A 19,304-nucleotide genomic window follows, 5' to 3' on the forward strand; every position below is an offset into this window, starting at 1 on the left:
AGACGACATCGAAGAGTGAAGATAACGACTGCTCAAACACGATAAAAGAGAGAGAGATGTGAAATTGCGAAGAGAGAAGAAAGAAAACATTAGGAAACTTTTTTTCCTCCTTTTGTTTATTTTTTGAACCATTCACACAGTGACACGTATCCATATCTTAACTTAAGAAAAACATCTTAAATAAAATATGCATCTTAGATTAATTTTGTTGGTTTGATTATTTTTAATCAACTTTAATTCTAAGATTTGTCTAAGATACTCAACATTTCAACCGATATTCATGCTCTTAGGTTATACAGATCAAGTGTATAAATCTAGTTTACCAAAAAAAAATAAAAAATGTGTATAAATCTAACATCAAAGTTCACACTAATTAATGGAAACATGTGCAACTAACGGCGTCTCGACATTTGGCAATAAAAAAAAATTATGAAAACATGAAAAGAGACTTTGGTGTGTTGACTTCAATGCATCTGGTTCTTCTCCTTCTTCATTTTCCTCCACAATCAAGCTTTTTATAACTCTTCAATATTCATAATTTCAACCATAACCCAAATGACGAATTCTTCTCAGTCGCGAAAGCCTCAAGTGTTCATTAGTTTCAGGGGTAAAGCTCAAAGAAAAACCTTAGTGAGCTTTATAAAGTCAAAGTTAGAAGAGATCAGCGAAATCAATGTTTTCATGGACGAGTACGAGATTAGAGGGAGGCCAATCACAACACTCTTTGAACGAATTAGAGAGTCAAGTATCGCACTCATCATCTTCTCAGACAAGTACCCTGAGTCACGCTGGTGCTTAGACGAGCTAGTTGAGATCAAGAAGCAAATGGACACAGGATCTATTGTTCCCTTTCCAATATTCTACAAAGTGAAAGCTGAGTCTGTCAAGTACCAGACTGGTCACTTTCGTAATGTTCTCCTCAAGACTGAGGATGACGTTCGCAAAAAGGTTGATAGGAGAAACATCAGGTCAATTCTTGAAACAGAGGATATGATTTGGGGTTGGAGGCAAGCTTTAGTCTCTGTTGGCGGAAGAATGGGGTTTTCTTATAATCATAAATGTGACAACGATTTCGTTAATGATATTGTGGTCCAGGTCAAGAAAATGTTAGCCGATTTATCTCCAACTCCAAGAAATGGTCTCAAAATCATAGAGAGGCCTCAGGAAGAAGTGACGTCCTTGTTGCAAGCTCTAAACCTGAAGAAATCTGATCTTGAAGATCTTATTCATACCAATGGCGTCGTTTCCCAGGGCACTGATCGTCTGGTGTTTCTTGACCTGATCTCTCTTCAGAATCCTATCCTTGCTCAGCGATTAATCGAGCTAGTTCAAGCTGGAAGGATTCTCTTGGTGTTGTTAGGTTCTCTAGAATACTACAATAATGTAAGTTTCCTCAACCCCTCAAAGTCTCTTCTCTGAATTGTTATAGCAAGTCAATTGGTATTATTATTTCTCTGTAGGGTTTTGATTTCAAGCGTCTCTTTCTGCCCAAGAAATCTCAACAATTGCCTGGTAACACAGCTGTGGCAGAGAGTAATGACAATCTTCGTAATCGTGAAGTTAGCTACACTGATGCTGTTTTGACCTGCTTTTCATTCTTATGTAACATACTGAACCGTAGTGAAATGAAAATCGACCCTCCAGCTCGAAGAGTGTTCATCAGTCTTGGAGAAAAGCATCTCGGAAAATTCCTAGTGAACTCTCTGAAAGAAGAATTGGAGTCGAACCAAATATTAGTGTATGCAGAGGATGAGACGAAGAGCAGGATCAAGGAGTCAGGGGTTGCAGTAGTGGTCTTCTCAAATAAGTACCCTAAGTCAGAAAAGTGTCTTGATGAGCTCGTTGAGATCAAGAAACTTATGGACGCAGGGAAAATCGATCCCTTGCCTGTTTTTTACAGCTTAAAGGTTGAACCAGTTAAGAAGCTCAAGGGATGTTTCCTTAATAGGCTTCTCAAGATAGAGAATGAAGTGCGTAAGAACATCAAGACGAGAGATGATAAGTCTATACTTGATACTGAAGCTAAAATCTGGGGATGGAGAGATGCTCTCTCGTCCATTGCCTCAAGACCGGGTCTGAGCTATGAACTTAGGTATATATAAATATATGCATGTGTGTGTGTTGCTTCTATGTCCACATTAGTTTCTCACTACTGGGCTATATCTTTTTGCAGCACTGATGACGTGTTCGTTAGTGATATTGTGACCAAGGTCAATGAACTATTTGCCTCTAGGGAGAGAAAGAAGACAGAAGCAGAAACAACAGTAGTCAAATCCCTTGATGATGACTTATTCTATTCCCGAACTTCATTCTTACAAGCTATAGACCGTGACAATGCAGATTTTGAAAGCTTCACAGATATCCCCCATGGTCTTGTACTTCTGAGGCTTAAAGGACACACTAATCTAGTGTTCCTCAAACTGAGTTCTCATGAAAATTTGGTCCGATTTCAGCGTTCTGACTCATCCAAATTCTTTACAGAGGTTTTCTCCCAAACCCTAAATTTCTTCTCTCAAATTTGAAGCAATTTGTGGCTTCTCATGAAAATCATTAGGTATTATTACCCTTGCAGGGTTTTGCTTTGAATCCTTCTGGTGTCATCAGATTTAGAGATCCTTCCCTGGCCTTGGCATTAGAGTCCAATCAATCTCAACAATGGTCTGATATGTCTACTACATTAAATAATTAATATATTACAATTACTCATACTTCATCTTAAACTGAAATTGACAGATGATACAATTTTGGTAGAAACACATGTTTTGAGATGGATTCAGTTGGAGACAGGACGCTCAAAGAGCACTTCTTCTGTGCTTACTTGGTTATCAAGTTAAACTTCTGTTTTGTTTTTTTCACACAATCAATAAATATGTACGTGTATTTAAGGAATTTTTGGTTTTTCTTTTCCCTTGAACGCCTTTGTTTGTTATTCAATAAAATTGGTCGCATTTGATAACACATTTACTTATAAGCCAAGAAGAACAGAGATTTGTGTACACACAACACATTTAAATTTATTTTACATATATATATATATATAACACATTTTCTACTCCTCCGAAATTTGTGTAGCTGGGACAGTGGAGCCAAAAGGAACATCCTTTCTTACCAGCATATGAAAAGGCCTAGCAGTAACAACAAGTTTCCGTCCACCCAATTCACTTCCATTAAGTTCCAACGCCTTGTCATTTGCGTCATCTCCGATGATAATAACAGAAGCGGGTCTGTTAAAAACAAAGCTAGAATTTAAGTTTGGTTCCAGGTGGTTACGTCGTTGTCGCAAAAAAAAAAAGCTACAAACACAAACCTGTCCACAGGGATTTCAACTTTAGCGATTGCTCCACATGAACGGAAATGATCCGTCAACGCCTTGATATCATCCCCAGGAAGCGAAGTGTCGTATCCAGGCCCGGCTCTAGGCATGTGCGGGAGGTGCTCATGCACATGGTCCATTTTTTTTTTCAACTAAATTTATTAAAATTAGTGTCCAAAAATTTTTTTACAACAAAAACATAGGAAATAAAGGCCAATTATTTTTTTCAGCTCATGGTCTGTTTTGGCAAAAGTAATCGATTCGTGAGAGTCTACGGAAAACAAGAAAATAGTCGAATATAGTCTCTTTATTGATCAAAGTATCGATTGCAAAGTACAAGAATCAAGGCACAACGAATAAATCTATTATTTGTGATGATTTTTTGAGGCATCGGACGGGTCCTTATCTAGTATAATATAAACCATATCATTTAGCCAAAATGAATAAGACAAAGAAGGATTGGTTGACAAACAGATGTAAGATGAAAAAAGACTTGATCGGTTATTATTTGTAAGATGAAAAAAGACTTGATCAGTTATTATGCCAAAAGACCAAAGACTCCATAATAGACATCTAGAAGCATTTTACAACACATTCTTCTATTAAACAATTTTCTGTATATCGAAAATTTTCTTTCTGCCAATATACTGAAATTGCATATCAAAGGTTTGTTCAATATCTTGTAGATTACAAACTTACTTTGTCTGGGTAGATTTTCTATCCACTTAAATTAGAATCTTTATAGAAAATCAGATTATATTAGAGTTTGGTTTATGATAAACCATAAATGATTTGGTAATTGTAATCTGGTATTGATAAACCAGAGTAAACGGGATCTTAGTTCTCATTGTATAAAACAACAGAACAACATTCATTAATGAGAATAACAGAATTTCTTGATTTTCTCTCCAACAAACTTTCTTCTAACAGATTATACAGATCAAGTGATAAATTAAGCATTTAATAGTTTGTAAATAGCAACGTAGAAATTCAGCGAGTGGCATTAATTCATCCTTTAACTTATTTACATTTCAGCATTCATAGTTAAACAGTAGCACATTGGTCTCTGAACTTCATTATTATCGCATAAATGCAGGGACTACACTGCTATATAGGCTCCGAATGGAGACGCGTGGTTCAACTGCCGTACTACTCTAATAATAACAAAATATATATATATATATATGGATAGTTTCGTTACCATTTGGACCGCACCACACCGTACGGTTCGGTCTCCATTCGAAACCTATAATATCATTTGTTAATTGACATTATTTATTATTTATTATTTAACAGATGTGTTATAAGTACTAAAAGTAGGGTATTATTTGACTTTTACACATGCACAATATGTATTATAAGTCAAATATTACGCATGCAATTTCCCTACATTCTCTTTTTGTCGTAGGCGTTTGAAATTTCAAGGCCAGCCTTGCACTAATGGACCCATGACTTCCTCCTAACCGCGTCTGGACATTTAGGTAAGAAAAAATAATTATTATAAAACACAGAGAGACTTTGGTGTGTTGACCTCAATATATTTAACATCCAAGAAACATCTTCTCCTTCTTCATATTCTATGCAATCAAGTTCTCCTTCTTCATATTCTATGCAATCAAGCTCTGTCTCGAACTATTGAAAATTAATCTTTCAACAATAACCCAAATGTTGAGCTCTTCGGTCACGGAAGCCTCAAGTGTTCATCAATTTCAGGGGTAAAGCTCAAAGAGACAACATAGTGAGCTTTCTAAAGTCTAAATTAGAGGAGATCAGTGATATGAACGTTTTCATTGACGAGGATGAAATTAGAGGCAGGCCAATCAGTATACTCTTCCAACGAATCAGAGAGTCTAGTATCGCACTCGCCATCTTCTCAAACAAGTACCCCGAGTCATGCTGGTGCTTAGACGAGCTGGTTGAGATCAAGAAGCAGATGGACACAGGATCTCTTGTTCCGTTTCCAATATTCTACAAAGTGGAACCTGACAGCGTCAAGACACAGAGAGGTTACTTCCTTAATACTCTCCTCAAGACTGAGGATTACGTGCGCCAGAAGGTTGATCGGAGTAGCTCCAAATCGATACTTGAAACAGAGGCTAGGATTTGGGGATGGAGGCAAGCTTTAGTCTCTGTTTGCGAAAGAATGGGGTCACCTCGTCATCATAAGAGTGATAAAGATTTCGTTAGTGAAATTGCGGTCGAGGTCAAGAAAATCTTAGACGATTCATCTCCAAGAAATTATCTTACAATCATAGAGAGGCCTCCGATGCATCCTCAGGAAGAAGTAACGTCGTTATTACAAGCTTTAAACCTAAATATATCTGATCTTGAAGATCTTATCACAAAGCCATCCGAACATTTCAACGACGTCGTTGTTTCCCTGGGCACTGATGATTTGGTGTTTCTTGACTTGATCTCTCTTCAGAATCATATCCTCGCTTCACGATTAAGCAGGCCAGGTCAAGCTGGAAAGATTCTCTTGGTGTTGTTAGGTTCTCTAGAATACTGAAATGAGGTTTGTTTCTCAACCCTCAATTTTTTTTTCTTTCTTTTTGAGTTGTTATAATTAGTCAATAATTGGTATAATCACTTTCTAGGGTTTTGATTTGAAGCTTCGTTTGCTGCCCAAGAAACCTCAACAATTTCTTGGTAACGAAGTTATTGTCCCAGCTCAAGAAATCCAAGATCAAAAAGACCCTTTGTCAGTTCAAGTCACTAGTAAGTTTCTTGCATATCACGCAATCGTATCACTCTGTGACATGCATGTATCCTTAATTCCCTCTTGGATTAAATTTGACAGATGTGGTAGCAGACAGGATTCAAACTACAGAGAGTAATGAGAATCTTAGTAACCGTCTTGGCGAAGATTACAACTCCAATGCTACTTTGATCTGCTTTTTACTCTTGTGTAACATACATAAGCGTCGTGCAATGATATCCTGTCCTCCTCGAAGAGTGGTCATCAGTTTTGGTGAAAAACAGCTCGGAAAATACCTAGTGAGCCTTCTGAAAAATGGATTAGAATCAAACCAAATCTCAATGTATGTAGAGGATGAGATGAAGGGCAGGATTAGCGAGTCAAGGGTTACTATAGTGGTCTTCTCAAAAATGTACCCTACGTCAAAGAAATGTCTTGATGAGCTAGTTGAGATCAAGAAGCTTATGGACGCAGGAGAGATCGATACCTTCCCAATTTTTTATAACTTGACGGCTGAATCAGTTAAAAAATTGAAGGGATGGTTCCGCAATAGGCTTCTCAAGATAGAAGATGCAGTGCGTAAAAACGTCAAGAGAAGAGATGATAATTCTATACCTTAATACTGAAGCTAGAATTTGGGGATGGAGACAAGCTCTCTCGTCAATTGCCTCAAGACCGGGATTGAGCTATCAACATAGGTTTATAAATATATACATATATGTGTGTTGGCTTTCTATGTCAACATTAGTTCTTCACTATTGGGATTTCTTTTTGCAGCAATGATGAAGTGTTCGTCAGTGATGTCGTGACCAATGTCAAGAAACTATTTGCATTTAGGGAGACGTCTCTAATGCATCGACAGGAGACAGAAGCAGCAACAACAGTAGTCGATTCCCTTGATGATGACTTATTCTACTCCCATACTTCCTTCTTACAAGCTCTAAACCTTGAAACTACAGACCTTGAAGGATTCACAAAGATTCCGAAGGGTCTCGTTTCTCTGAGGCTGAAAGGGCACACTGATCTAGTGTTCCTCAACTTTAGTTCTACTGAAAATCTGGTTCGATTTCAAAGTTCTGGCTCATTCAAATTCCTTGAAAAGGTTTCCCCCCCAAAACTTAATTTTCTTTTCTCCATCTCAAGCAACTTCTGTGGCTTCTCATGACAATCGTTTGCTATTAATACTCTGCAGGAGTTTGCTTTCAGTCCTTCAGGTGTCATCAGAATTGAAGAGCCTTCTCTGGTCTAAGCATCAGACTCCAATCAAGAAATTGATAGATGACACAATTTTGGCAGAACACACATGTTTTGAGATGGATTAAGTTGAAGACAGGACCTCATAAAACACTTCTTCTTTGCTTACTTGGGTATCAAGTTAAGCTTATATTTTGTTATCCCTAATATGGACGGATATGTAAAATATATATATTGATATATATAAATATGTATCTGACGATTACTTTCTTCTCTTTTTCCATTGAAGCTTTATCGGTTATTCAATAAAATCTATCCCATTTCATAACAAGTTTACTTATAAACCACCAAATTAAAGTCATGGACCTCGTGGTGTTAAAGTTCTCAACTACTCTCTGTTCTTCCGTCAAATGAGTTTAAATTTTTTTTGTAAAAGGTTAAGGTTGCATTGTATCACGATCTGAAAACACCACTTCGCGTCGCGAGCTTTCTTCTACTCCTCCGTCATCTTTTTAAGCAAAAGGAACATCCTTTCTTACCAGCATAGGAAAAGGCCTAGCAGTAACAACAAGTTTCCGTCCACCCATTTCACTTCCATTAAGTTCCAACGCCTTCTCATTTGCGTCATCTCCCACGACAATAACAGAACTGTTTATAATAAGTTAATAACAGACAACGTTGAGAAACACTAGATCAGTGTGTATTTCAGCCTATAACGTTGTCTGTCGCAAAAGAAAGAAGCTAACAAACGAACCTTTCCACGGGGTGTCCGGGCATTTCAACGTTAAGGATTGCTCTACACAGGGCCGGCCCAAACTATTTGAGTGCCTAAAGCAAAAAAAAATTTGGCCCATTAACAAAAGCTGTTATAAAAAAAAAATACAAGTTTTAACATGTATGAGATTCGAAACCGTGACCGGTACAACAAAAGACTTCAATCTAACCACTAGACTACAGTAACATTTTAAAAATTGATGCCCCTAAAACTACTTATAATTATTTGATGCCTAAAGCCCTTGCTTCATGGGCTTTACCCATGGACCGGCCCTGGCTCCACACGAACGGAAATGATCGGTTAACGCCTTCTTGATTTCATCCGCAGGAAGCGATGGCCGATGGGTCGTATCCCGCAACGACAATAACCCAACTACATGAAACAAATATTATTAACGTATCTTTACATGAATACATTATAAATTTCGAAAGAAACGCATAAAATTTTTATGGAGAGGATGATTACCGAGAATACGGGGGTTTTTATGTCCGTGTCACAAATATCGGGGAATTTCACGGCAGAGTACAGGTCCCAGTGATCCATGGAGAGAGGTTGAGAAGAGAGGCAATTTTTCAGATCTAGTGATTTCAGAATTTAGGGTTAAAAGAGGACGTATCCTTTATCTATAGACAAAGGATTATTTCTTTTCTTTTGGGGGGGGGATAATGGTCTTTTCCGTTTTCCTGTCCAAAGATCTAGATAATTCATCCATAAATAATATGATCAAGAAAATGGGATACAAAACGAAACCTCGATGATCCATGTTTCCGGCTTTTGGGTCTGACACAAAGCCCAAGGCCCAAATCTATAATAACAATAAATTCGTTTTTTCTTATTTTCAAAGAAGATAAAATAATAATAAAATTAAAAGTTTGGTATTTGGAGTTCCAAATGTATATAGACAAAATGATTCATGTTTTTGGTTTGAGTATTTGTGTTAGATTAGTTGCTTAAGACAGGTCAAATCAAGATTTGACTCTTCTTCTTCCTTAGCTGCAGGTTTTATACTTGTTGATTGTTGTCTTTGGATTTTAACAAAACCATTGGTAACATCCAAAGACAACAGAAGCTTCAAATGTCTTTGAACTATAATCATAACAACATTTGTGTTCGAGAAGTGCCTAAAGAGAATCTAGTCTCAACTGGTCTTTAGACTATATCTTATGATGACGATGACCGCAACTCTTCAGTGAGTTCTACTAGTTGTAGCATTGTAGCTGCTTCTCCAATCTTTCAGTCACTCCATGTTAGTCTTCGGATTGACCTCAATAGACAAAAAGATGAACTTGACTAGTTCATCAAGGTACTGATTGTCTCTGCATGTGCTCTGTTTTTGCCTCAACCACATAAAGGTAAACGTGATTACAACCGCAATCTGAACATGGTCTGATATGCCTATCACATTAAATAAGTTGATACAAATGTTGCAGAAACACATACTTTGAGATGGAATCAGCTTCAGACATGACACTCAAAAAGCACTTGTTCTTTGGTTCCTTGGTTATCAAGTTAAGCCTCTGTTTTGTTTCCCCTCAAATAATCAAATAATATATACACGGATATGTAAAATATATGTGTTTGACGATTATTTTTTTGTCTTTTTCCCTTGAAGCTTGTCTATTATTCAATCAAATCTGTCCCATTTGATAACACGTTTACTTATAACCCAAGAAAAGTATTTGTTAAAAAAAAAAAAGATCTTTTACATGTTCACATATTCCTTCTTCTGGAGTAGCAACGTTGAAGCTTCACTTCATCAATAGGAATCGGATCTTCCGGGAAATTACACGGCACAACCGTCCCCGGCTGCTTCTCCGGCAACAGCTGACACGGCTGCGGAGTCACACCACTAGTATAACCCGAAACATCAGTACAATTCCAAAGCACTTTCTTAGGTTTCTTCGAAAGAGTGATCGTCACGTTAGAGATACAGATTCCAGTAAACTGATCTCCTGATATTCCAGCCAACTGAGCAGGCATCGTCACGTTCTCCGCGACCATGTCTTGATAATTGATGTTCTGAATCACCGGTAACGCTTTCGGATCATAATGCTCGTCAGGATGAGAACCGTAACTTCCGGTCATCCAAAACACATATTTCATCGTATTCATTGTCATTCCTCTTACATATACATCTTTCACGTATCCTCCTCGTCCAATAGCTGTTTTAATCCTGCAGATTTGTCGGTATCCGGTTAACCAAATCGAATTTAGACCGGTTAATTTGTGTGAACCGGGTTGTTACATACCTAATTCCAGATTCAGAGTTAATGGCGACGATATCTTCAGCCCTAACATCTTCAATTCCACCGGACATTTCACTGCCGAGAGCGATCACGGCACTGTCAGGAGAAATGCATGTGAGCCGTCGGATCAAGAGCTGTTTTGTTGGCATGCCGTAGTTGATTCCGTACTGATCCCATCCACTTTTAACGGCGATACAATCGTCGCCGGAGACAATGTAGCAGTCCTCGATCCTCGTGTTGGTACACGAATCTGATATAAACCGGAACTAATTTCAACCAGAGTTTAAAAACCGGTTATTGGCATTTCCATATTTATCGGTATGAGTTGGTACCTGGGTTGATCCCGTCGGTGTTTGGTACCGTGACCGGTGCTAATATTGTCAAACTTTGGATAAATATATTTCTGCATTTTAAAATAATTAATAAACAAAACCGGTTTGATAGGTTAAAATTTGATAAACGAATGGTTAAACCGGGTAATAGTTTTTTGTTTACCTGCTGTAGACCGGGTGAATATGCCAAGAAGGAGAATTCAAGAAAGTGAGATTGGAGATTTGGATACCATCAGAATGCATAATCTCAATCAAATAAGGTCTTGTGTATTTTAGTTCTCCTCTCTTGAATTTTCCCCACCATGGCTCTCCTTGTCCATCAATTGTCCCATTCTCACCTTTTGAATTCAAGAATCGCAATTTCGAATTGAAATAAGTTATCCCTTCGGTGTAAATTTTTGGATATTTTTGGTTAATTCGATACAAATTGAACTACTAACCAGTGATAACCACGTCGGTTAAGTTTGAACCGAAAAGTAGACTGATGAACCTTCCACCATCAGTGTCTCTCCCTCTTCCGTACGAAGGTAGTGGTTCTATCACTTCATAGTCACTCTCTTCCTATCAATAACGTTAGGACCAAGAATTTTCATAATTAGCTTACAAGTCAAACTTTGTATCTTTACCAATACTAGGAAAACAAGGACAAGAACTTGAGAAGCCTTTACAAGGGAAACTTTGACAAGGGTCTAATATTTGGGTTTAACTTTGGGCCAAGGAAAAAAAAACCTACTTTAGGCTAAGGCCCGAAAGTAACATGTGGCTCAGATTTGGAAGAGAAATGGACGGATGAGATCTTCCTAACAACTATTGGTCGCACTCTCTTGTAACCGGCCAATATCGATCCCCACTAACTTTGCCTATTTTTTGTCTTTGCGTAACCACCTCCTTCCTTAGAGTAACGCATTCTGATAAATATAAAATATCTAGCTTTTAAGTAGAACACAGAATTGGGGGATGTGCTTTTACTCAAGTGGTTGACTCCGCCTTCCCCACCGGAGTTCGACTCCACTAAATCGCGTTACCCCGCGTAGTAGGGATTGGCTATGGATCGGGCCTTGTCGATCCAAAGATGTCAAAAAAAAAAAAGTAGAACACATAATTGTTTTATTTTTTCAAAGACCCTCGAGCTTTTTAAATCTCACAATTTTTAAGTAGTGATACTTTATAGTTTATATTATAAAAATTTATTTACCGAATATAAACATAAACTGAATGGCCCAACCAATATATCATCAGAAGTTGGCCAACAAATGTCACGTTATTATGTATGTATGATATGCAACAAAAATATTTGCAACAGAAAAAAAAAAATCATCAAAGACGTTTGTGGAGTTTTGTGTCACGGGTGTTACTAATTAATTTTTTTAATTCTTGTAAATGAAAATAAATTCTAATGGAGAAAAAAAAACTTACTTGTGAGGCGAGGATAACAGCATCACGGTGGAGGAAAAGCGTGAAATGGCTGGTGAGGTTAAAGCTTCCGGTGAGCCACCGTCCGGCGGGAACAAATAACAATGAGCCACCGTAGTCTGCAAAACGGCTAAGTTGTGAGACTGCATCGCGAAACGCCGCCGTATTTGAGGTCACACCGTCTCCTACGGCACCAAACTCGTCTAACGAGGCTGAGTAAGCTCTACACGATATTGCTGAGTACTCGAACTCTTCTCCGCGACGGTGGCTACGGTGACGACGATGGCGATGATTATGGAGATCAGTGGCTCTTAGGTCATGTTCGGCATCGGCGGCTCCAATGAAGCCACCGTCGTAGCTGATAAGGAGAAGGAAAAGAAGGTAACCGGCGGTGGAGAGAGAGGTTGGCATGGCGGTTTTTTCTAGAGGAGAAATGAAAATGGATTTTTTTTTGGTATGAAAGGAGGAGTTTATTTATATAAGGGACCAACATAAATAGTTCGAATTTTTGTAGCATTAATTTTGTTTTTATATATAGGATACGGTGTATATATTTTGGAATTAGAGAATGTTATTCACTCATGGCGGAATTTGAGTGTAAGTAGTATAATATTTGTAAGTTACGAAAAGACTGAATTATTTTCGATCATTTAAAAACAAATAACCTTTTATCAATAATTTGTGTTTTCTAAGGGATTTGATTTTATTAAAATAAACTTAAATACTGTACCTTTTAAAAAAAATAAACTTAAGTACAGCTATGCCTTACAAGGAAATACTCTGGGTAAAGTTTCAATTGATTGAGCAACAAAAAATTGGAAATGCAACCACTAACTTCTTTGACTTTGAAACCAGCATTGTAGGATGAGACTTCCCCAATTTGAGCAATTGCGTTGAAGATTTTGTTATCCTCCGCCAACTATTAGATTATGTGAGAATGTCATCAAATAAAGAAAATGTTTGCTACATAAACTAGTCTATATATATCACATGGCTACATTTCTCAACTAAATAATGTAACTTTGTGTAGAAGTGTATATATATCACATGGCTATACAGCCCCTAGATATATCAACAAAAATATCAAGTTTACAATGGTTATGCGTTTACTCAAATTATATCTTATTACGTATATACATGCACATGGATCTATGAGAATAATGTTTAATGATATAATTAGTTATTGGTAGTTGAGACTTTTCATCTCTAACTAGAGAATTCGTAGTCAAAATCTTTAACTAACCTCTCCAAGCTACCTATCAAAAACCTGTCAAAGCTCTAAAGTCAAAAAGAACAACAAACTAAACCTAAAAGGACTAAATTTAACCTAATCAATCTAAATGGCTCTAACAAAACAAACGCGAGGGAACCAACTCATTTTACATCATTTTGCATCCACTTAATTTTTTAGCTTAGCTGGGTCCGCCCCTACGTACACACAAAGTACTCATGACAGTAAATAATGTAAATTGTAGAAAAATAATTAGGCCTGCGAATCCGACCCGATCGGTTAATTCGGGTTCGGTTTTCCGGTTTTTCGGGTATTTCGGAAATTGAAATCTCTACCGAAACTAACCGACTAATATTTCGGTTCGGAACGGGTTTATTTCGGTTATTCCGTTCGGTTATTTCGGTTATGATTTTAAATAAAAATTTGGCCCAAATGTTTATTTTTGCACCTAAATAGTTGGGCCTTTTGCTAAAAAAAAAAATATTTGGGCCAAGCCCAGAAAATAAGAAAATAACGTGACAAAGTTGAAACAATGTGTTTCATGACTATCCTTCTTCAAACCTAATTCTCTCTTCGACGGCGGCTCGACGGTAGTGAATTCAAATCCGGAAAAATAGCTTCAGATCTTCAACGCTGCTTGATTCTTTCAGTGGTGCTGGCTCCAGGAAGTCTTTAATTGATGTGTTTTGGCTTATCTTGCTTCAATAAAGATGGAGAAAGAGAAGGAGAAGGAGAAGGAAAAGTAGAAGAAGAAGAGATTCGACCCAAAAAAAAGATGAGATCGACCAAAGAAGGTGAAGAATAAGAAGAAGATGAGTCGAAAAATAAGAAGAATGAATGAAAGAAGAGTTATAATCGAAGTAGAAGAAGAGTAGGCGGCTGGAATATGAGGTTATGTTAGGGTTTTAATTCTTTCGGTTAACCGTTCGGTTCTCTCGAACCGAACCGGAAATCTCGGTTAACCGAAATGATTTTGAAATCCCACCGATCGGTTATGATCAATTAACATTAACCGAACCGATTTGCCCAAACCTCGGTTCGGTTCGGTTCGGTTCAGATTCCCAGGCCTAAAAATAATGTTATGGGAATTGAGAAACTATAATGTGATCCAATAGTTGTTAGAGGCTCTGTTTCGTTGGTTGCTCTGTTTCTCTAGCTTTGCCTAGTTCCACTTAACATTTGTACATATTTCCTTTATTTTTATTAATAATAATTGATTACGTTTGATCTATATTGATGTGGTTGAAATATTAATAAAATATCTATATTACATTATTACTATAGTATAAATGCAAAAATATTACAAACACATCAGTATCGTATTATATATGTTAAGATTTTTGTTTCCAAATATAAGAAGATACAATTATCATTTGATTACGTTTGATCTGGCAGTATTATCAATTGATTATCCACAATATGATTATGTAACTATGTAATATTTTATGTCATATATGTTGAAACTTGGAAACTAATATCGAAAGAAATCTTGTGCAATTAATAGTAATACAAATGTGTGTGTATATATAATACACAGAAACATAAAAACCAAGTTAACAAAGCCAAAGATCTAAACACTACCAAAAAGTAAAAAATAAATGAAAAACCTCTCCGTCTTTCTATTTGTTTTTAGCCTTTGCATGCTTGGCCATGTATCGGGAGCCGGAATTAGGATCGCGAACGAACTCAAATTCAAAAACTTCTCTGGATGAGGTGTTATTCCAAAGATGATGTATTAGATCCAAATATAATACCAATCGGAGGGCATTATTTAGATTAGTTTGGCACTAACTTTTGGGGTACCACACGTTTTATGTGTACACTGAAACAAGGTCCTAACTATAAGTACTATCAGAACTTTACAGCATTCAAACTTTTTAGTATGGAGGATCATGGAGGCTTATGGGATTGGAGAGCAAGAGAAGATGTGATCTATTAAAAAAAAGAAGGTAGCCGGTTTATTAAAAATCCGGTTAATTTGCATAAAGTGTATGATTGGATAAATTAAAAATGTAACAAGCTATCTAAGAATAATAAATTAATAATAAATATATTATGATTTCAAAACAAGAAATTTTATATATGGATAATAAAAATCTTCTCAAGTTATATTATGATTCAAAAGTAAAAACAAATATACTGACAAAAAAAAGTATGTTGATGTGTCATTTATCAGCAAGTAAAAAATAAAAATTGTCAATTGGTAATGAGACTTGGCTAGTGCTTCTACCTATGGAATGTACCTTTAATCATTTTATCTCATATGAACCACAAGCGTATATCTCCCCACCAATTGACAATAATACAGAATCAGTCAAGTGTGATCGTTTAATTATGTCAGCTCTTCGAGTTCATATACACCTCATGCCTTATACCTAATAAAACATTTAATCAAAGAGAATTGAGATGGATTAAGCTGATAAATGAGAAACTACAATTTTCGAAGTGGGATTAAGTATTATTGTCTGAAAAGGGACCGTATGTGATACAAACTAATGATGTGTGCTTTTTATGTCGGCTTGCACGCCACGATTACTCTGCCCATTATCCGTGAGCTAGCCTCAGCAATAGCATGAACCCATTACCCATGATATATCTTCTCCCACTTATAATTTATTTTTATTTCTATTTTGTTTGTAGTTATCTTATCTTTCGTCATAGACTCATATGCAAGAATAAGTATAATAGTGTTTTCTATTTTGATAAAAGTACAGCTAACGGAAATATCAACATGCTTCATCTTTACCTTTTACATATTGTCTAGTGCACGGCTTGACATTTTCAACAACTTTTTAAAAGAGTTTACGTTTCTTCAAGTAATTTTCATCATTTTGTTTGTATTACACTTCCTCTTGTTTTTTTTTTCTTCCTCTTGTTATATGGTCTATATGTGCATATAAACGTACACAACAAACAGAATGGAACTATATCATATAAATATAACGGAATAATGTAACATAATTTTTTTTGAAAATATAGAATCTTGATTCTTGGTGAAAAGTGTATTATTTTGTATAACGAAAGTGGGGTTGTTGTTGTAATAATAATGGGAAAAGGGAAATTCACAAGTCACGGGAAATTTCGAAGCAACCGACCAAGTAGTTTTATCGATAGTGGTGGAGTGCACGAGAGATAAAGAGAGAGAACTATTTTAATATTGTAAGAATGAGTTACTTACTCAAAATATAAAATATAGTTTCCACATTTTTGCATTGCAAAAAACTAAACCTGAGTTTATTGTAAACTGTTTTGTAATGTAAAATATGTTGCCCAAATACAGTAAACAATCTAAAATGTGAAATGTTTTTGAAATAAAACAAAGATATAAATTATTCCAAAAAATTTGGATAGGGATTTTACATGTACCGATTTAGTAAAAGGCTCGTCCGATCCAACAATTATAATGTTAGGCCACACTGAGTTAAAAAGTAAGGCCCAGTTTTGCTAGTCCGTGCAAAATCATATTGAAATCAAATTACTATCTGAATGTTTTGAGATTATAAGATCGACTGCAGCATGGTTGCCATTGAATGTTTCCGATCAACATCAACCATGTTGGAGTTGATTTTATAATGTCCTAGCGTAATCCAACTTGAATATATTTAATTTTAATATATTTGGGTTATATAGAAATATACATTTTCTTATTTTTTGTTTGTTATGTAAATTCAATTCATGTTTCTCTTTGTTATATTTTATGTATAATACAAAAGATTTGAAAAGCTCTGTACAATTTTTTAGTTTTATTAAAATTTTCGATGAAAAATATAAGCGGCAGTTAATCATACATATTCCATAAACAAAACTAATGAAAAACATAATTTCCATAAGAAAATAAAGCTAAAGACAACCGTAGCCAAATATATAGTTCGAAGACGGATTAGATTGAAACCGAGTATTAAAAAAAAAAAGTTGGATATAAAGCCATAATCATGCTTGCAGGAGATCGCAAATACATGAATACTTTTTGAGAATAATAAACCAAAGAGACCAAACGGAGACCAACACAATGGATATAGATTCTTTTACGACGAATAGATACTATCTCACGAATCAGATAATCATAGGTTTCTGAGACTGACAAGATAAACTAACGATATATTCACCCAATTTTCTAAAAACATCGATGTCGGTTGACAATTGAAAATGCCTCTACAGAGACTATTGAATTAACAATCCAACACTCTGGACATTAGCTCCATTCATTTGCATTCAAAATAATCTAAAAATCTAGTATGACATATTGACATGATATATGGTTTGTCTCTTGATTTGAAACAGAGTAATTAGGTAGTTAAAGTTGCTTTGATAAAGATTAATTAATTAGGTGTAATTATGTACATAATCTACCTACAAAATGTTAATTATCAAAATAGATTAACATATTAATAATGTAGTTAATGGAATGGCTCAATCCTATTGTCTATAGTTGTCCTACCAGTGCCCTTCCCACCCAACTTATTCTAGTGGACAAAACTTATACTCCTTTGTACTACTACTGGCCTTTTTTGTTAATTTTATGTGAATGATCTTTAGTTGCTTTTCTAGATTGCTATGAGCCGTCTAGAGTTGGAGATATATAATATAACTTTTTAATACATAGTGATATTTATGATTGGAAGCATAGGAGGGGAGTGGTTGTGAACCGTCTCCTCGAATATTCAATCAAACATGTTGATAAAACCACACGGGATAGCTTGAAATGAACGATTTAAAAGATAAAGCGATAATTATGTATATTTACAAACAGAATCTGAATAATGAACCCAAACACAATCATTAAAATAAACAATGAAGGTCCTAATAAGAAATGATGGTTTAGGAAGTTTTCTTTAGTTAGACTTTTCCCATTTAGAGAAAATCTGGGAATGTCATTTTTTGTTAGTAATTTATCTTTAGTTAGCCATTTCCTATTTAGAGAGAAACAAGGGAATTTCATTTTTCTTTTAGTTTCAATCACAGTACTCTTCGATTTAACCCCACTATTTACGATACTTTATTTTTCTAGTCCCTTCACTAAATGATAAAAAGACTGACATGAAAATTAAATAATTTAATAAAGGTTCGGCCCAACCCACCTGGCTCTGTCGATTAAGATAGACGACGGATTTATTATAGCATACTTGGTTCAGAAAATGGGTACGTAAGGTAGCTGCTCAACTGTAATCATTTGTGAACGAGTTATCAAAATGATACTTCCTCTGCTTTTTATATTATATGTTTTAGGAAAAAATATTTGTGACCCTGTTTTCAACTTTCAATGAAAACTGTTACTTTTTGACGATTTATATTCTAAAGATTGTTTTATAATTGGTTGAATCATGTTTACATACATAATAAATAATATTTTAGTTTAGAAATAAACAAAAATTAAATAATTTTTTAATCTGTAAGCAAACATCAAATATTAAAAACACAAGGATTATATATTTTTGATCAGATTTCAGCAATTCTACCTAGGTCCAAAATTCAACCAAAAGCTAAGAATATTTCATCAACTAAAACTATGTATGAATTCCATTAAAAACTTTAATATATTGCATTGATCACAAATCTTTTGTTAACTAATTATGAATGTTTAAAAATTCTTCTAAAATTTGATGCTATTGGTTATAATATTTAAAATACGACATATACTAGGTTTATGACTTGCTAAACCTAAAACTTGAGAAACTTTTTTAATTTTAGGATTTTGATGGTAATTTTGGAAGATGGAATATAAAAAGTGTTATTTTGAGAATCATTTTATGATATTTGTAAATATATATAGAGAAATTGTTAAAAATGCCCCTTTTTCAATACCCCTTTTCAAAAATGCCCCATTTGAGAGTCCATTTTTAAGTTTGCCTTCTTTTAATTTTTAATGACCATTTTACCCTTATTTGAAACAAAATTAGGTCCACAAAATACAAAATATTTTTTGGCGGGAAAAGTGATCCCGCAATTTTCCCGCCAAAACACTTGTAAAAAACCTTTAAAATACCCTGTAAAATTTTCCCGTAAAAAGTTTTCCCGCCAAAAATTTTTTTTTGCGGGAAAAGTGATTCCGCAATTTTTTTGGCAAAATTTTTGGCCGGGAAAAATTTACAAGGTATTTTAAAG

General features: G+C 35.4%; 5 protein-coding genes and 2 long non-coding RNA genes across 10 annotated transcripts; 4 read left to right on the forward strand and 3 right to left on the reverse strand.

Annotated features, from left to right (window-relative positions):
* Window positions 1-140: 140 nt before the first annotated feature.
* Window positions 141-2,996, forward strand: LOC110226353. Of its 3 annotated transcripts, none has more exons than XM_021017717.1 (5): window positions 141-1,383; window positions 1,461-2,092; window positions 2,174-2,483; window positions 2,555-2,658; window positions 2,752-2,996. In XM_021017717.1, coding segments are annotated over exons 1-5 (1,875 nt in total). In that variant the 5' UTR covers window positions 141-555; the 3' UTR covers window positions 2,753-2,996. The 3 variants fall into 3 exon arrangements, with proteins under 3 accessions (XP_020873376.1, XP_020873375.1, XP_020873377.1); XM_021017716.1 differs by having other exon boundaries at window positions 142-1,383; window positions 2,734-2,996; XM_021017718.1 differs by having other exon boundaries at window positions 142-1,383; window positions 2,573-2,658; window positions 2,734-2,996.
* Window positions 2,997-3,049: 53 nt separating this feature from the next.
* Window positions 3,050-3,567, reverse strand: LOC110226173 (nucleolin 1-like). Its single transcript, XM_021016877.1, has 2 exons — window positions 3,308-3,567; window positions 3,050-3,224 (listed from the first exon to the last, which is right to left on the reverse strand). Exons 1-2 carry the CDS (start codon window positions 3,451-3,453, stop codon window positions 3,050-3,052), a joined length of 321 nt encoding a protein of 106 aa, XP_020872536.1. The 5' UTR covers window positions 3,454-3,567.
* Window positions 3,568-4,872: 1,305 nt separating this feature from the next.
* On the forward strand, window positions 4,873-7,333 carry LOC110226387 (protein PHLOEM PROTEIN 2-LIKE A5-like). 2 transcript variants are annotated; one of them, XM_021018033.1, is made up of 4 exons: window positions 4,873-5,828; window positions 5,911-6,031; window positions 6,114-7,113; window positions 7,204-7,333. In XM_021018033.1, the coding sequence occupies exon 1, from the start codon at window positions 5,091-5,093 to the stop codon at window positions 5,820-5,822; it is 732 nt and encodes a 243-aa protein (XP_020873692.1). In that variant the 5' UTR covers window positions 4,873-5,090; the 3' UTR covers window positions 5,823-5,828; window positions 5,911-6,031; window positions 6,114-7,113; window positions 7,204-7,333. The 2 variants fall into 2 exon arrangements, with proteins under 2 accessions (XP_020873692.1, XP_020873691.1); XM_021018032.1 differs by having other exon boundaries at window positions 6,114-7,333.
* A 128-nt stretch (window positions 7,334-7,461) lies between these two features.
* Window positions 7,462-8,637, reverse strand: LOC110226433. Its single transcript, XR_002330450.1, has 3 exons — window positions 8,446-8,637; window positions 7,960-8,352; window positions 7,462-7,853 (listed from the first exon to the last, which is right to left on the reverse strand). It is a non-coding gene; the product is annotated as an uncharacterized LOC110226433 (long non-coding RNA).
* A 45-nt stretch (window positions 8,638-8,682) lies between these two features.
* LOC110226436 lies at window positions 8,683-9,630 on the forward strand. The gene is made up of 2 exons (XR_002330468.1): window positions 8,683-9,332; window positions 9,411-9,630. It is a non-coding gene; the product is annotated as an uncharacterized LOC110226436 (long non-coding RNA).
* Window positions 9,569-12,554, reverse strand: LOC9303776 (probable polygalacturonase). Its single transcript, XM_002869731.2, has 6 exons — window positions 11,975-12,554; window positions 10,999-11,119; window positions 10,722-10,896; window positions 10,559-10,629; window positions 10,230-10,476; window positions 9,569-10,153 (listed from the first exon to the last, which is right to left on the reverse strand). Exons 1-6 carry the CDS (start codon window positions 12,380-12,382, stop codon window positions 9,691-9,693), a joined length of 1,485 nt encoding a protein of 494 aa, XP_002869777.1. The 5' UTR covers window positions 12,383-12,554; the 3' UTR covers window positions 9,569-9,690.
* Window positions 12,555-14,589: 2,035 nt separating this feature from the next.
* LOC110226415 (S-protein homolog 16-like) lies at window positions 14,590-16,624 on the forward strand. Its single transcript, XM_021018169.1, is given in 2 exon segments — window positions 14,590-14,891; window positions 14,894-16,624. Coding segments are annotated over 2 exon segments (339 nt in total). The 5' UTR covers window positions 14,590-14,800; the 3' UTR covers window positions 15,142-16,624.
* Window positions 16,625-19,304: the final 2,680 nt, after the last annotated feature.

This window comes from Arabidopsis lyrata, assembly GCF_000004255.2.
Source record: "Arabidopsis lyrata subsp. lyrata unplaced genomic scaffold ARALYscaffold_7, whole genome shotgun sequence".
Classification (NCBI taxonomy): Eukaryota; Viridiplantae; Streptophyta; class Magnoliopsida; order Brassicales; family Brassicaceae; genus Arabidopsis; species Arabidopsis lyrata.

Excerpts from the sequence above, each read along its gene's own strand:
- LOC110226353 (XM_021017717.1), top strand. The coding sequence starts at position 556 with ATGACGAATTCTTCTCAGTCGCGAAAGCCTCAAGTGTTCATTAGTTTC. Across the intron at positions 2,093-2,173 it reads GGTCTGAGCTATGAACTTAG|CACTGATGACGTGTTCGTTA; the intron begins GTATATATAAAT and ends ATCTTTTTGCAG. Across the intron at positions 2,484-2,554 it reads CATCCAAATTCTTTACAGAG|GTATTATTACCCTTGCAGGG; the intron begins GTTTTCTCCCAA and ends GAAAATCATTAG.
- LOC110226173 (XM_021016877.1), bottom strand. The coding sequence starts at position 3,453 with ATGGACCATGTGCATGAGCACCTCCCGCACATGCCTAGAGCCGGGCCT. Across the intron at positions 3,225-3,307 it reads GTTGAAATCCCTGTGGACAG|ACCCGCTTCTGTTATTATCA; the intron begins GTTTGTGTTTGT and ends TGTTTTTAACAG.
- LOC110226387 (XM_021018032.1), top strand. The coding sequence starts at position 5,091 with ATGAACGTTTTCATTGACGAGGATGAAATTAGAGGCAGGCCAATCAGT.
- LOC9303776 (XM_002869731.2), bottom strand. The coding sequence starts at position 12,382 with ATGCCAACCTCTCTCTCCACCGCCGGTTACCTTCTTTTCCTTCTCCTT. Across the intron at positions 10,630-10,721 it reads ATTCACCCGGTCTACAGCAG|AAATATATTTATCCAAAGTT; the intron begins GTAAACAAAAAA and ends TTTAAAATGCAG. Across the intron at positions 10,154-10,229 it reads AACTCTGAATCTGGAATTAG|GATTAAAACAGCTATTGGAC; the intron begins GTATGTAACAAC and ends ACAAATCTGCAG.